At 42.0% G+C, this 14209-nt stretch overlaps 1 protein-coding gene across 2 annotated transcripts in view; it reads left to right on the top strand.

Annotated features, from left to right (window-relative positions):
• LOC126198502 (phosphoribosylformylglycinamidine synthase) overlaps positions 1–14209 on the top strand; it is a 214493-nt gene that overhangs the window by 96961 nt on the left and 103323 nt on the right. For both annotated transcript variants that reach the window (XM_049934881.1, XM_049934882.1), the window contains one exon: positions 3929–4085. In XM_049934881.1, coding sequence (XP_049790838.1) covers positions 3929–4085 — 157 coding nt within the window. The remainder of the gene's footprint in view (positions 1–3928; positions 4086–14209) is intronic.

Here is a 14209-nt window from a genome sequence, read left to right as displayed (position 1 = left end):
TCATCTATAAACCTACCGTATTTACTCGAATCTAAGCCGCACTTTTTTCCCGGTTTTTGTAATCCAAAAAATCGCCTGCGGCTTAGAATCGAGTGCAAAGTAAGCAGAAGATCTGAAAAATGTTGGTAGGTGCCACCACAACTAACTTCTGCCGTTGAATATATTTAGCACTACATAGGCATGCTTTGCAGGCACAAAAATAAATACTGTCAGTAAATAAATTTAAAAAAAAGGTGGAAGACGAGCTTTTTTCTCAGCCTCAAGTTCCGACCACTGCATTTTCATACATTATCCAACGAAGTAAATACAAATTCCGTATTGTTAATCTTCAAATATAGCAGCATTTCAATTTACTACGAAAATCCGACTGGCAAGACTATTCGGGATGTTTGTCAATATGGCCAACTCTACGTTCTGAATTTTTTCCTACCTGTGAGAAGAGATGGTTGCTAATAGTAACTTTTATGAATTGTCAATCACATGCAGTATTCTCTTCACCATAAGAATAATACGAATATACACATTTTGCCATGTCTTGTTTCATGTTTGCTGCTATCTCATTTAAATCCCGTCTGCCTAATAAACTACGAAACTAGAGTGTGACAACCGCAAACACGGAAGAATATGCATATAATGTCATGTTTATATTCGTATTATTCTTATGCCTAATAGTGATACAGTCAGAAATGAAGCACGGCAATTGACTAGATTTTTAAATCTAAGATGACTCTAATTTCTGTGCAGAATGTAATGTACTGAAGAGGCGCCTGCAAAGATTTTCAAATGCAGAAAAATTTTCCCTAAACTCTCATTCAGATCATCTTCTGTCATACACAGTCTATTACTGGGTTCTTGTTGATCATTATCAAAGAAAGCAGCAGTGTAAATAACAACAAATAGCAGTCTCTTACCATTGTTTCGTTACTGAGACAATTCCTCTCTTTTTTTTATTGTAAGCGGCGGTAGTGCGCACAAAAGCAAGCCATGCCGCGAGCGGCGACAGGCCGTAAACACTCTTTATCAGAATGCGACAAACAATGCATGACACAGTACAGTAATGCATTTTCAGCCTAGAGTGATGTAAACACCTATAACAAAGAGAACGGCACTTATCAGATCAAAGAAAAATAAGCAATCAAATCAAACCAGACGAAGCACTTGAAAAAGGAAGGGCACCCGTATAAATACGGGCGGAGCGCCTGACGCATAGCAATGGCTACCTGGTAAAGCTTAACTGCTAAGCTTACGACTCGAACCAAACTACTGCAGCTGTGTCGTCATTCATTCGACCTAAATTGTGTCTCATATTACAATGGACCAACTTTGTTTCGATCTGGAGGTGCGGCCTAAAACTTTTCTCTCCCCTTGAATTTTGAGTCTCATATTTCAGGTGCGGCTTAGATTCAGGAAAATTTTTTTTTTCTTTGATTTCGAGTCTCATTTTTCAGGTGCGGCTTAGATTCGAGTGCGGCTTAGATTCGAGTAAATACGGTATACCAGGCCAGGGGAAGCAGCTGTTGGGTCTTCAGGAAAGCCTCCTCCATGCGGCCCATGAAGAGGTTGGCATAGGACGAAGCCATCCTGGTTACCATGGCCATTCTGCTGATTTGTTTGTAGGTCTGGCCTTCAAAAGTGAAGTAATTATGGGCGAGGATGAAGTTGGTAAGTGTGATAAGGAACGAGGTTTTTGGAAGATCTTTGGGTGGGTGGGCGTTGGGAGAGGTAGGAGATGTCCAATACCTAGTAGCAGAGCATGCTGTCCAGCATAATTCTAGGGACCTAGGAACCTGCTACAACGTATGTGCCATTTGGCTTCTCCCACCCAACACCAGTCCCTCGGAACTGCGGAGATGGGAACTTGCACTCCAAAACATCCTTTCATCCCACCATCCCCTTGGACTGAACCTACGTTAACCAGCCTCACTCCCATTTACTCTTCAGTCTTCTTCTTTTTCCCTCTCCTGTTTAGCCATTCACGCATCTTTTCATCCTGCATAGTTGTGTTTATCTTTACTATATACCTCTTTACTTCTGTATGCATCCTCTTTGGTTTTAAGCTGGCACGGTACTTAACAGTAGAATATCTTTGGCTTCCCTCTGACAACCATGCCTCCATCCTTGCTACCCTCCCTGTTTACCTTTCCCTGTTGCTTCATAACCTGGGTTGTGAGCAACTGAATCCACTTTCCCTTCTCCCCTTTTTTCCCCCCTCTCCTCTCCCTGATGAAGGAACAAAGTTCCGAAAGCTAGGAACGTAAATTTTCTGTTCTGTTTTGTGTTATCTATCGGCTGTAATGAGCTGAGGTAAGTATTGGCCGGCCCCTCTATCTCTTTGTTAGTATTTGTTTCACATCTTTATATGAGATTTTCCAATATATTATCTTTGTTATATACAGGAGAGTTCTGCCAGCTGACCCCACGGTTATACTGTTAAACTGGAAGACCATAATCTTGAAAAATAATCAGTATAAACCAATACAAATGATCATGACTTCAGAGTAATATGGTACTGGGGTACCTCATCTTCTGCTTCTATGGTCTAATGTGACTGCCAGTTCCATAATTATTATTATTTTAATGATGCAAAGAGGTTAAAGCCTGCAGATAATTTATCTGCTCAACATTTCAGATGCTCAGAGTGTAGGGTGCGCTCTCTCTCTCTCTCTCTCTCTCTCTCTCTCCAGTGTGCAAGTTCCTAGTTAACTATTGGTTAGTTAGTTAATTAATTAATTACATGTGGAATGAGTCAGTTTACAGATTATATGCATATGATTTGTGTGTGAGCATTGGAATGTAACTATGCTGTTCTGCGACTAGACTAATCACAGAAGTGTGTTACCCTCCAAATAATCTGTCAGCCTGATGATATCCTGCATAGTTTTTAGCTTGTTATTTTCTTGTACAGTCACCTTTCTTGAATTGTCATGGTGCAGTGGACCTGCTATGCAGTTGCATGAACTCTTGCCATGTGACTTCTTCTCCGTCTGCAGAAGTTCGAGGGCTGGAAGAGAGCTTTGATGTGTTCAAGCTACTAAATGACATAAACGTCTTTCTGTAACTCTTCTGCATTTTGTCGTTCCAATACGACAATTACAATTTTGGCTGAACAGATCTCATATTAAACAGTATATCAGAACATCTCCAAACATACCCTTAGAACAGAACAAAATAGAGTGACATATCTCTCAAGCTTCTTCAACCGGATTTCCCAGGCATTGTCATTGTCAGCAGTGCCTCTTGTTCTTTGCCTTCCAAAACACCACCAAGCTGTGACACAAAAAGATAAGCAACACCTTCACAGCAGGCGGAGAAGTTCAGTTGCAGTCACGCCTTGGTGACATTCTGTGCTTGCACATCTCTCTGCAACTCTATACCCCCATCAAACCAGCATGCACACAGTGGAGAGTTCTGTACATACTAACTACCTAGACAATGTTTTTACATGGCTGTCTTTCATCCAATTGCGAGAAAGAGGTTGAACATGTTGGAAAAGATTTGTTTGCCATGTGACAGACATTTTATTTTATGTTATTGAACAAATGAGCAAAGAATTTTTTGCATGCCTGTTCAGTAATGAGTAATAAAAATATTTTTTTTTTCCTTATGGTAGTGTAGCTGTCAACATAACTCTTCTGTTCAAATTGTGATAGACTGTTTATAACGAATTTCATTAGCAGATATAACGTAGTGAAAGGGTGATTAAAATGTCCAATTCTTTCAAGGGACATTTACGAGATGGGTTCTGGGCTAAAACCACATACTGTTCCAGCTGCTCGCTTTTTATGAGCAGTACTTTCTTTCTGAGCAAGAAATTTCTCCAGAAAATTGTACCACACACCATTAATGAGAAATGAGCAGAATCTGTAAAGATGCTGATTTGTGAACCTAACACTGTGGTATTTTCATGAAAATGATTGTATTTGCCCAGGTACAAGGAGACAACAAATCGGAACTGGACTTCGGTGCAGTTCAGAGAGGAGATGCTGAAATGGAGCAGAAGCTGCACAGGTTCATACGAGCGTGCCTTGAGATGGGCAGTGAGAATCCCATCTGCAGCATACATGACCAGGGTGCCGGAGGAAATGGTTTGTGTGTATTTACATCCTGTACTGCCTTGAGAATTATAGACCTCATCAAAGCCAACTGTCACATGCTGGAAAGCTCAGGTTGGAATATCAATAGTTATGACAAGAATAGATTGCTACTCACTGTAAAGATGACACAACAGATAAGCACAATGAAAAGGCTGTTAAACACTCAGCATTCAGCCAAAGCCTTTTTTAGAAAAGAGAGGAAAATGTGCACACAGGCAGGAACACCTCACACACATACGTGACCACTACCTCCAGCCACTTTGGCCAGACTGCATGCATTGGGTAGAAGCAGGGTTTGCATCGGCGGAGAGAGTATCGCTGTCTGGCAGAGCTTGCAGGGACTAAAACAGCAATTGGGGGGGGGGGGGAGATGAAGTGGGAGGAGAGGTAGAGTGTAAAAGGAAGGGAAAATACCAATGTGTGCATTGACAGAGGGCAGAGCACAATGAAGATGAGGGGATATGAATAGGGAGGAGGTTAGAGAACAGAGGGGGTGGAAACCATTGGGTGGAGGGTTTGGGGACAGAAGTTATTGTAGGTTGAGGTCGAGATAATTTCGGGAGCAGAGAATGTGTTATAAGGATAACTCCCATCTCTGCAGTAATCATTAAAAATCAAGCATGTTATGTTCAGCTGCATATTGTGCTACAAGATGGTCAACTTGGTCTTGGCCACAGTTTGGTGGTGACCATTGCAGCTGAGTGGTAGTCATACGAACATAAAAAGCTGTGCAGTGACTGCAGCAGATCTGGTACTTAACGTGTCTGCTTTCACAAGTGACCTGGCCACTGAGGGGGTAGGACACGCCTGTGGAAGAACTGGAATAGGAAGTGCTGGGTGGATGGATTGATCAGGTCTTGCTCCTGGTTCTTCTACAGGGATATGATCCCTGTGGCAAGGGGTTTGATTTGGAAGTGGCATAGGGATGGGCTAGGATGCTGTGGAGGTTGTGTGGATGACAAATCACCGCTTTAGGAGTGGTGGAAAGGATCTTGGGTTGGATGTCCCTTATTTCAAGGCATGATGATAGATAATCAAAGCCCTGATGAAAGATGTGGTTCCATTGTTCCAGTCTAGGGTGATGTTGGGTAACAAAGGAGGTGCTCATTTGTAGCTGATTATTTGGGATGGGGGGGGGGGGGGGGTTGGAGGATTGAGGGGGATATGGCACAGGAAATATTTTTAGCGGACTAGGTCTGGGGCATAGTGCCTATCTGTGAAGGCCTTTGTAAGACCTTCAGTATACTGGCCAAGAAGGAAGTTCTTAGTCACTGCAGGTGCATCTCCTCAGGTAGCCCGACTGTATGGGAGGTGTTTTGTGTGTGTGTTTGTTGGGGGGGGGGGGGGGGGGTGGAAGGGATGGCATCTGTCAAAGTGCAGGTACTGTTGGCGGTTTGGTTTCATGTGGACAGAGGTGTGGATGGAGCCATCAGAGAGACGATTGTCAATGTCCAGGAAGATCGCGTGTTCAGTTGAGGAGGCCCTGGTGAAGTGGATGGCAGAGACGATGTTGATGTAAAAAAATGAGAATAGGGTGTCTTAGCCCCTGAGCCCCAGTCCCAGGTTGCTGCTTCTGTTTCACAGTTGCATTCTGGTCAGAACACCGGAGGTAGCTGTCACAAGTGTGTGAGGTGTGCTTGATTTTATGAATGTGTGTGTGTGTGTGTGTGTGTGTGTGTGTGTGTGTGTGCGTGCGTCTATCTTTCTGAAGAAGGCTTCGGCTGGAAGCTCATATGTAATTGTCTTTTCTTCATGCTTCCCTGCAACTCAACGAATCATGTTTACAGTGAATAGCAATCTATTCTTTTCAAAATATTGTTAATATTCCAAGCTGGACTTTCAATTGTTTGTTTTTACTTTGACATAAGCTATTTCTCTCTCACTAATGCTAGATAGCTGCTGTTTATCTCCCAATAGTTGCTTAATATCGATTAAATTAGAATTTTCCAAGATAGTACATACCTACATCTGCAAGCACTGAATAATAGTTCATTACTACTACTTGTAATATGACTATACAATGAGTGCTGTTACTTGCCATATACTCTGGTGTGCAAATCTTAGGACAAAAGTAACTTTCATGTGATGAATTACTGCCAAGTAATGTAGCTCAGTGAAACTCAGAACATAGATAGAAAGAACTGCTACAGTATAGAACAGGAGGTAACTGAAAAAAAAAAAAAAAAAAAAACCGCAATGAAATGAACAGAAATGACACTTTCATTCAAAACTATAATTAAACTGATGTCATCATGACTTACAATGGTTCCAAGGACATTACAAAAGAACTTTACAAAGGTAACTGCCTACAGTCATCAGATATTTACAGTAAAACATCTTGAGCCTTCAGCAATACAAGTGCAACCTTATTTCTCATTACTAGCATCATTACTGAAGGAAATGTCATTTTGCTCTTTCAATGTACGTCTTCCCCTCACCCCCCCCCCCTTTCCCAGTTATGGTGCTTGTAATAAGTGAAACCAATTGAGAAATCAAGTCGCATATGCACATGTTAAGAATCAGGCTGCATTAATTCAAACATTACAAAAGGCAGGGCATGGTTCTTAATAGGGATAGGGTGTGTGACAACCAAGTAGGCTAGTGCATGCTCTGCCATGTGTTCCCATGCTGACCCCAAAGTTGCCAAGGAGTTCTTTCAATAGGGTGTTCCATACCTCCACCAGTGTAGTTGACAACTGCTAGATAGTCATTGGTGCATGTGGACGTGCTGCAGCATGTCACCCCAAAGCATTCAAACTGTGCTCAAAGGGACATAAGTTGGGAGAACGGGCGGGCCAGTCCATTCGCCAAATATTCTCTTGTTCCGCCTACACTGTTCAATGCGACCATGCATTGTCATCCATAAAAATGAAATCAGGGCTAAGAGCACCCATCAAGAGATGCACTTGTGGAAGGAGTACACTGTCACAATAACACTGACTGATGAGTGAATCATGTTCAAAGATTTGGAGGTCAGTACACATATGCAACATTATGCCTCCACGTACCATAACACGTGGACTACATAAACGATGAGTTTTGGCAATATTCTTGGTTATATTATGTGTTCCCACATCTTGACATTTGCAAGTTAATTCAGCATTGTCGCATGTGATCGTTGTGGTGGTCCAGTTGTTACGGTAGGGGGAGGCATAATGTTGCGTGGGCTTTCTGCCCTCTAAATCTTGGAACATGGTACACTGACCAGCCAGTGTTATTGTGACACTGTACGCCTTTTGAGGGGTGCATTCAGCCCTGACTTCATTTTTATGGATGACAATGTGGGATCACATCAAACAGCGCAGGTGGAGGAGTTCTAGGAATGAGAAGATAATTGGTGAATGAATTGGTTGCCTGTTTTCCCTACTTAAATCCCATTGTGCATACATGGGAAGTGATTGGGAAATGTGTTCCAGCAAGGACCGTACAGCAGTTGTGAGGTGTGTTGGTGGATGAATGGAATGTCCTACCACAAGAATTCCTTACAAGCCTTGTGGCCTGCATAGGAGCATGTTACAGAATATGCATTGCCATCTGTGGTGATCACACACCATGCCTGTCCTTTTGTACTGTACAGGAGACCATCATAAATCACAATGATTTCAGTGTAATTATTGTGTTTGAATAAAAGTGTGATTTCTCCTCTTTGTGTATTTCTTTCAGTTACCTTTTGTACTATATTGTAGCAGCTCTTTCTAGGTACTGTCCAAGTTTCACTGAGCTATCTTATTTGGCAGTGACACATGCTAATCTTATTTTTGTCCTCAAGATTTGCACACCAGTGCAGAAATTTTTAATCCTTGAATCTAGATGATCAGGTAATTTGTAGGAGGATAACTAATGAAATATGTTTTTTATTTTGAATAGATCATTTTTCAATTTCTTGTTTTATGTTGGATGGAACGTTGTTGAATTCCTTTTTGCCATATTACATAACAGTACAGTGAACTTTAAATAAGGAGGCAATTATTTACATGAAAACTATTTTTGCAATTTCTGTTGTAACTGTGCAAATCACAGTTCAGGTGAAACTCGTTGTTCAATATCATCAATGAAAACCATTTCTACGTCTGCATCTATACTCCGCAAGCCACCTGATGGTGTGTGGCGGAGGGTACCTTAAGTACCTCTATCAGTTCTCCCTTCTATTCCAGTCTCGTATTGTTCGTGGAAAGAAAGATTGTCGGTATGCCTCTGTGTAGGCTCTAATCCCTCTGATTTTATCCTCATGGTCTCTTCGCAAGATATACATAGGAGGGAGCAATATACTACTTGACTTGACTTGAAGGTATGTTGTCGAAACTTCAACAAAAGCCCATACCGAGCTACTGAGCGTCTCTCTGACAGAGTCTTCCACTGGAGTCTATCTATCATCTCCGTAACATTTTCACGATTACTAAATGATCCTGTAACGAAGCGCGCTGCTCTCCGTTGGATCTTCTCTCTCTCTCTCTCTCTCTCTCTCTCTCTCTCTCTCTCTCTCTCTCTCCCCCCCTCCCCCTCTCCCCCTCTCCCCCCCCCCATCAACCCTAGCTGGTATGGATCCCACACCGGTGAGCAATTTTCAAGCAGTGTCTTCTCTCTCTCTCTCTCTCTCTCTCTCTCTCTCTCTCTCTCTCCCCCCCCCCCTATCAATCCTAGCTGGTATGGATCCCACACCGGTGAGCAATTTTCAAGCAGTGTACTGTAACCTACTTCCTTTGTTTTCGGGGTGCATTTCCTTAGGATTCTTCCAATGAATCTCAGTCTGGCATCTGCTTTACCGCCGATTAATTTTATATGGTCATTCCATTTTAGATCACTCCTAATGCGTACTCCCAGATAATTTATGGAATTAACTGCTTCCTGTTGCTGACCTGCTATATTGTAGCTAAATGATAAAGGTTCTTTCTTTCTGTGTATTCACAGCACATTACACTTGTCTACATTGAGATTCAATTGCCATTCCCTGCACCATGCATCAATTCGTTGCAGATCCTCCTGCATTTCAGTACAATTTTCTATTGTTACAACCTCTTGATATACTACAGCATCATCCACAAAAAGCCTCGGTGAACTTCTGATGTTATCCACAAGGTCATTTATGTATATTGTGAATAGCAACAGTCCTACGACACTCCCCTGTGGCACACCTAAAATCACTCTTACTTTGGAAGACTTCTCTTCATTGAGAATGACATGCTGCATTCTGTTACCTAGGAACTCTTCAGTCCAATCACACAATTGGTCTGATAGTCCATATGCTCTTACTTTGTTCATTAAACGACTGTGGGGAACTGTATCAAATGCCTTGAGGAAGTCAAGAAACACGGCATCTACCTGGGAACCCATGTCTATGGTCCTCTGAGACTCGTGGACGAATAGCGCAAGCTGGGTTTCACACGATCGTCTTTTTCGAAACCCATGCTGATTCCTACAGAGTAGATTTCTAGTCTCCAGAAAAGTCATTATACTCGAACGTGATACGTGTTCCAAAATTCTACAACTGATCGACATTAGAGATATAGGTCTGTAGTTCTGCACATCTGTTCGACGTCCCTTCTTGAAAACGGGTATGACCTGTGCCCTTTTCCAATCTTTTGGAACGCCACACTCTTCTAGAGACCTACGGTACACCGCTGCAAGAAGGGGCAAGCTCCTTCGCGTACTCTGTATAAAGTTGAACTGGTATCCCATCAGGTCCAGCGGCCTTTCCTCTTTTGAGTGATTTTAATTGTTTTTCTATCCCTCTGTCATCTATTTCGATATCTGCCATTCTGTCATCTCTTGGACAATCTAGAGAAGGAACTACAGTGCAGTCTTCCTCTGTGAAACAGCTTTGGAAAAAGACATTTAGTATTTCGGCCTTTAGTCTATCATCCTCTGTTTCAGTACCATTTTGGTCACAGAGTGTCTGGACGTTTTGTTTTAATCCACCTACCGCTTTGACATAAGACCAAAATTTCTTAAAATTTTCTGCCAAGTCAGTACATAGAACTTTACTTTCGAATTCATTGAACGCCTATCACATAGCCCTTCTCAACTACATTTTGCTTAGTGTAATTTTTGTTTGTCTGCAAGGTTTTGGCTATGTTTATGTTTGCTGTGAAGTTCCCTTTGCTTCCGTAGCAGTTTTCTGACTCGGTTGTTGTACCACGGTGGCTCTTTTCCATCACTTACGGTCTTGCTTGGGACATACTCATCTAATGTATATTGTACTATGGTTTTGAACTTTGTTCACTGATCCTCAACACTATCAGTACTTGAGATAAAACGAGCCGTCAAGTACTCTGAAATCTGCTTTTTGTCACTTTTGCTTAACAGAAAAATCTTCCTACCTTTTTTAATATTTCTATTTACAGCTAAAATCATCGATGCAGTAACCGCTTTATGGTCACTGACTCTCTGTTCTGCATTAACTGTTTCAAATAGTTCGGGTCTGTTTGTCACCAGAAGGTCTAATATGTTATCGCCTCGAGTCGGTTCTCTGTTTAACTGCTCAAGGTAGTTTTCAGATAATTAAGGAATAAATGTAATGGGAACTAACTGGAAAAATCCAGAGATCCTTTAAAAGGCATCTGTGGCATCCACAGTTATCTACTCTACATGATATTCTTATTGCCCACTTCTGCTGAGTGAACAGTTTATTTACTTTGGATGCACTCCCCAGAATATAATTGTGTCAGACAACAATGAGTGAAAGTGTGTAAGATAAGCCAACACTCTCGCCTTTATGTCAACACACTGACTCATGCTCCAAAGGCATAATGTGATTAGATGAACTTCTTGTTTAGTTTACCTACGTATTGACTAATTTAACTTGTTATCCACCTGGAACCTTTGGCAAGTACTTCAGCGATGTCTGCTGTAACACGTCCTGCATTTGTCATCTGCGCTGTTCTGTGACAATAACACGTTGATCTGTGCACATAGTAGCTTGACCTTGGTTGTGCGGTCATCATAATTGGCACACACTGCAAATGTCTGTGGTGGTGTGGCAGTGTTGCACTGTGCTGCAGTTACATTAACCTGTGCCGGAACGTGGCTTCTTGTACACCATCTGCCATTCCCCTTACTGCGTCCAACAACATGTCTTTCTGAGTTGATCACCTTAGCTCGCAGTGGTAACCTGCTGCTCCACAGCATGCGCAGAAGATTGTCTGGAACCATGTTAGTATCCACCTTACTGCTCTAAATACTGTGAGTGTTTCCGGTATCGTATGACCTCTTGCATGAGCATCTGGTGTATCCAGTCCTCTTGGGAGGCTGCAACTTGTCGTACTTGTCGTATCAGCTCGGACGTCAGCATAGTGTAGGATTAGTCCTGATGGCGCGGTGATAACGTCCTGCACTGTGGCTGCATAGTGATGGTGTAATTGGCTCACCATGAGCGCGAGTTTTGTCATGTCTGTAGTAATTCATATGTAATTGAAGCTTGAAGCTTGCTTCTATCTGCACTAACCGTAGAATAGGTTTATGAGGCCAGAACGGAGATAGGCGGACAGCCAGAGAAGAAACGTGTGGTTCTTCTGACATCTCACTGTATTGTTAAAAGAATAAACTTGTTGTGTGTGTGTTTTCCACTCCAGACCACATCAGGGTCACCACTTATCAGTTAACTTGGTTGACTGACTTTTGACTTTATAATTGTTGTTGTTGTGGTCTTCAGTCCTGAGACTGGTTTGATGCAGCTCTCCATGCTACTCTATCCTGTGCAAGCTTCTTCATCTCCCAGTACCTACTGCAACCTACATCCTTCTGAATCTGCTTAGTGTATGCATCTCTTGGTCTCCCCCTACGATTTTTACCCTCCACGCTGCCCTCCAATACTAAATTGGTGATCCCTTGATGCCTCAGAACATGTCCTACCAACCGATCCCTTCTTCTGGTCAAGTTGTGCCACAAACTCCTCTTCTCCCCGATCCGATTCAGTACCTCCTCATTAGTTATGTGATCTACCCATCTAATCTTCAGCATTCTTCTGTAGCACCACATTTCGAAAGCTTCTATTCTCTTCTTGTCCAAACTATTTATCGTCCATGTTTCACTTCCATACATGGCTACACTCCATACAAATACTTTCAGAAAAGACTTCCTGACACTTAAATCTATACTCGATGTTAACAAATTTCTCTTCTTCAGAAACGCTTTCCTTGCCATTGCCAGTCTACATTTTATATCCTCTCTACTTCGACCATCATCGGTTATTTTGCTCCCCAAATAGCAAAACTCCTTTACTACTTTAAGTGTCTCATTTCCTAATCTAATACCCTCAACATCACCCGACTTACTTCGACTACATTCCATTATCCTCGTTTTGCTTTTGTTGATGTTCATCTTATATCCTCCCTTCAAGACACCATCCATTCCGTTCAACTGCTCTTCCAAGTCCTTTGCTGTCTCTGACAGAATTACAATGTCATCGGCGAACCTCAAAGTTTTTATTTCTTCTCCATGGATTTTAATACCTACTCCGAATTTTTCTTTTGTTTCCTTCACTGCTTGCTCAATATACAGATTGAATAACATCGGGGAGAGGCTACAACCCTGTCTTACTCCCTTCCCAACCACTGCTTCCCTTTCGTGTCCCTCGACTCTTATAACTGCCATCTGGTTTCTGTACAAATTGTAAATAGCCTTTCGCTCCCTGTATTTTACCCCTGCCACCTTTAGAATTTGAAAGAGAGTATTCCAGTCAACATTGTCAAAAGCTTTCTCTAAGTCTACAAATGCTAGAAACGTAGGTTTGCCTTTCCTTAATCTTTCTTCTAAGATAAGTCGTAAGGTCAGTATTGCCTCACGTGTTCCAGTATTTCTACGGAATCCAAACTGATCTTCCCCGAGGTCCGCTTCTACCAGTTTTTCCATTCGTTTGTAAAGAATTCGTGTTAGTATTTTGCAGCTGTGGCTTATTAAACTGATTGTTCGGTAATTCTCACATCTGTCAACACCTGCTTTCTTTGGGATTGGAATTATTATATTCTTCTTGAAGTCTGAGGGTATTTCGCCTGTTTCATACATCTTGCTCACCAGATGGTAGAGTTTTGTCAGGACTGGCTCTCCCAAGGCCGTCAGTAGTTCCAATGGAATGTTGTCTACTCCAGGGGCCTTGTTTTGACTCAGGTCTTTCAGTGCTCTGTCAAACTCTTCACGCAGTATAGTATCTCCCATTTGATCTTCATCTACATCCTCTTCCATTTCCATAATATTGTCCTCAAGTACATCGCCCTTGTATAGACCCTCTATATACTCCTTCCACCTTTCTGCTTTCCCTTCTTTGCTTAGAACTGGGTTTCCATCTGAGCTCTTGATGTTCATAGAAGTGGTTCTCTTATCTCCAAAGGTCTCTTTAATTTTCCTGTAGGCAGTATCTATCTTACCCCTAGTGAGATAAGCCTCTACATCCTTACATTTGTCCTCTAGCCATCCCTGCTTAGCCACTTTGCACCTCCTGTCAATCTCATTTTTGAGACGTTTGTATTCCTTTTTGCCTGCTTCATTTACTGCATTTTTATATTTTCTCCTTTCATCAATTAAACTCAATATTTCTTCTGTTACCCAAGGATTTCTACTAGCCCTCGTCTTTTTACCTACTTTATCCTCTGCTGCCTTCACTACTTCATCCCTCAAAGCTACCCATTCTTCTTCTACTGTATTTCTTTCCCCCATTCCTGTCAACTGTTCCCTTATGCTCTCCCTGAAACTCTGTACAACCTCTGGTTCTTTCAGTTTATCCAGGTCCCATCTCCTTAAATTCCCACCTTTTTGCGGTTTCTTCAGTTTTAATCTACAGGTCATAACCAATAGATTGTGGTCAGAGTCCACATCTGCCCCTGGAAATGTCTTACAATTTAAAACCTGGTTCCTAAATCTCTGTCTTACCATTATATAATCTATCTGATACCTTTTAGTATCTCCAGGGTTCTTCCATGTATACAACCTTCTATCATGATTCTTAAACCAAGTGTTAGCTATGATTAAGTTGTGCTCTGTGCAAAATTCTACCAGGCGGCTTCCTCTTTCATTTCTTAGCCCCAATCCATATTCACCTACTACGTTTCCTTCTCTCCCTTTTCCTACACTCGAATTCCAGTCACCCATGACTATTAAATTTTCGTCTCCCTTCACTATCTGAA

Source organism: Schistocerca nitens, chromosome 8 (assembly GCF_023898315.1).
Source record: "Schistocerca nitens isolate TAMUIC-IGC-003100 chromosome 8, iqSchNite1.1, whole genome shotgun sequence".
Taxonomy (NCBI): Eukaryota; Metazoa; Arthropoda; class Insecta; order Orthoptera; family Acrididae; genus Schistocerca; species Schistocerca nitens.
This window is presented reverse-complemented; position numbering and strand designations above follow the sequence as displayed.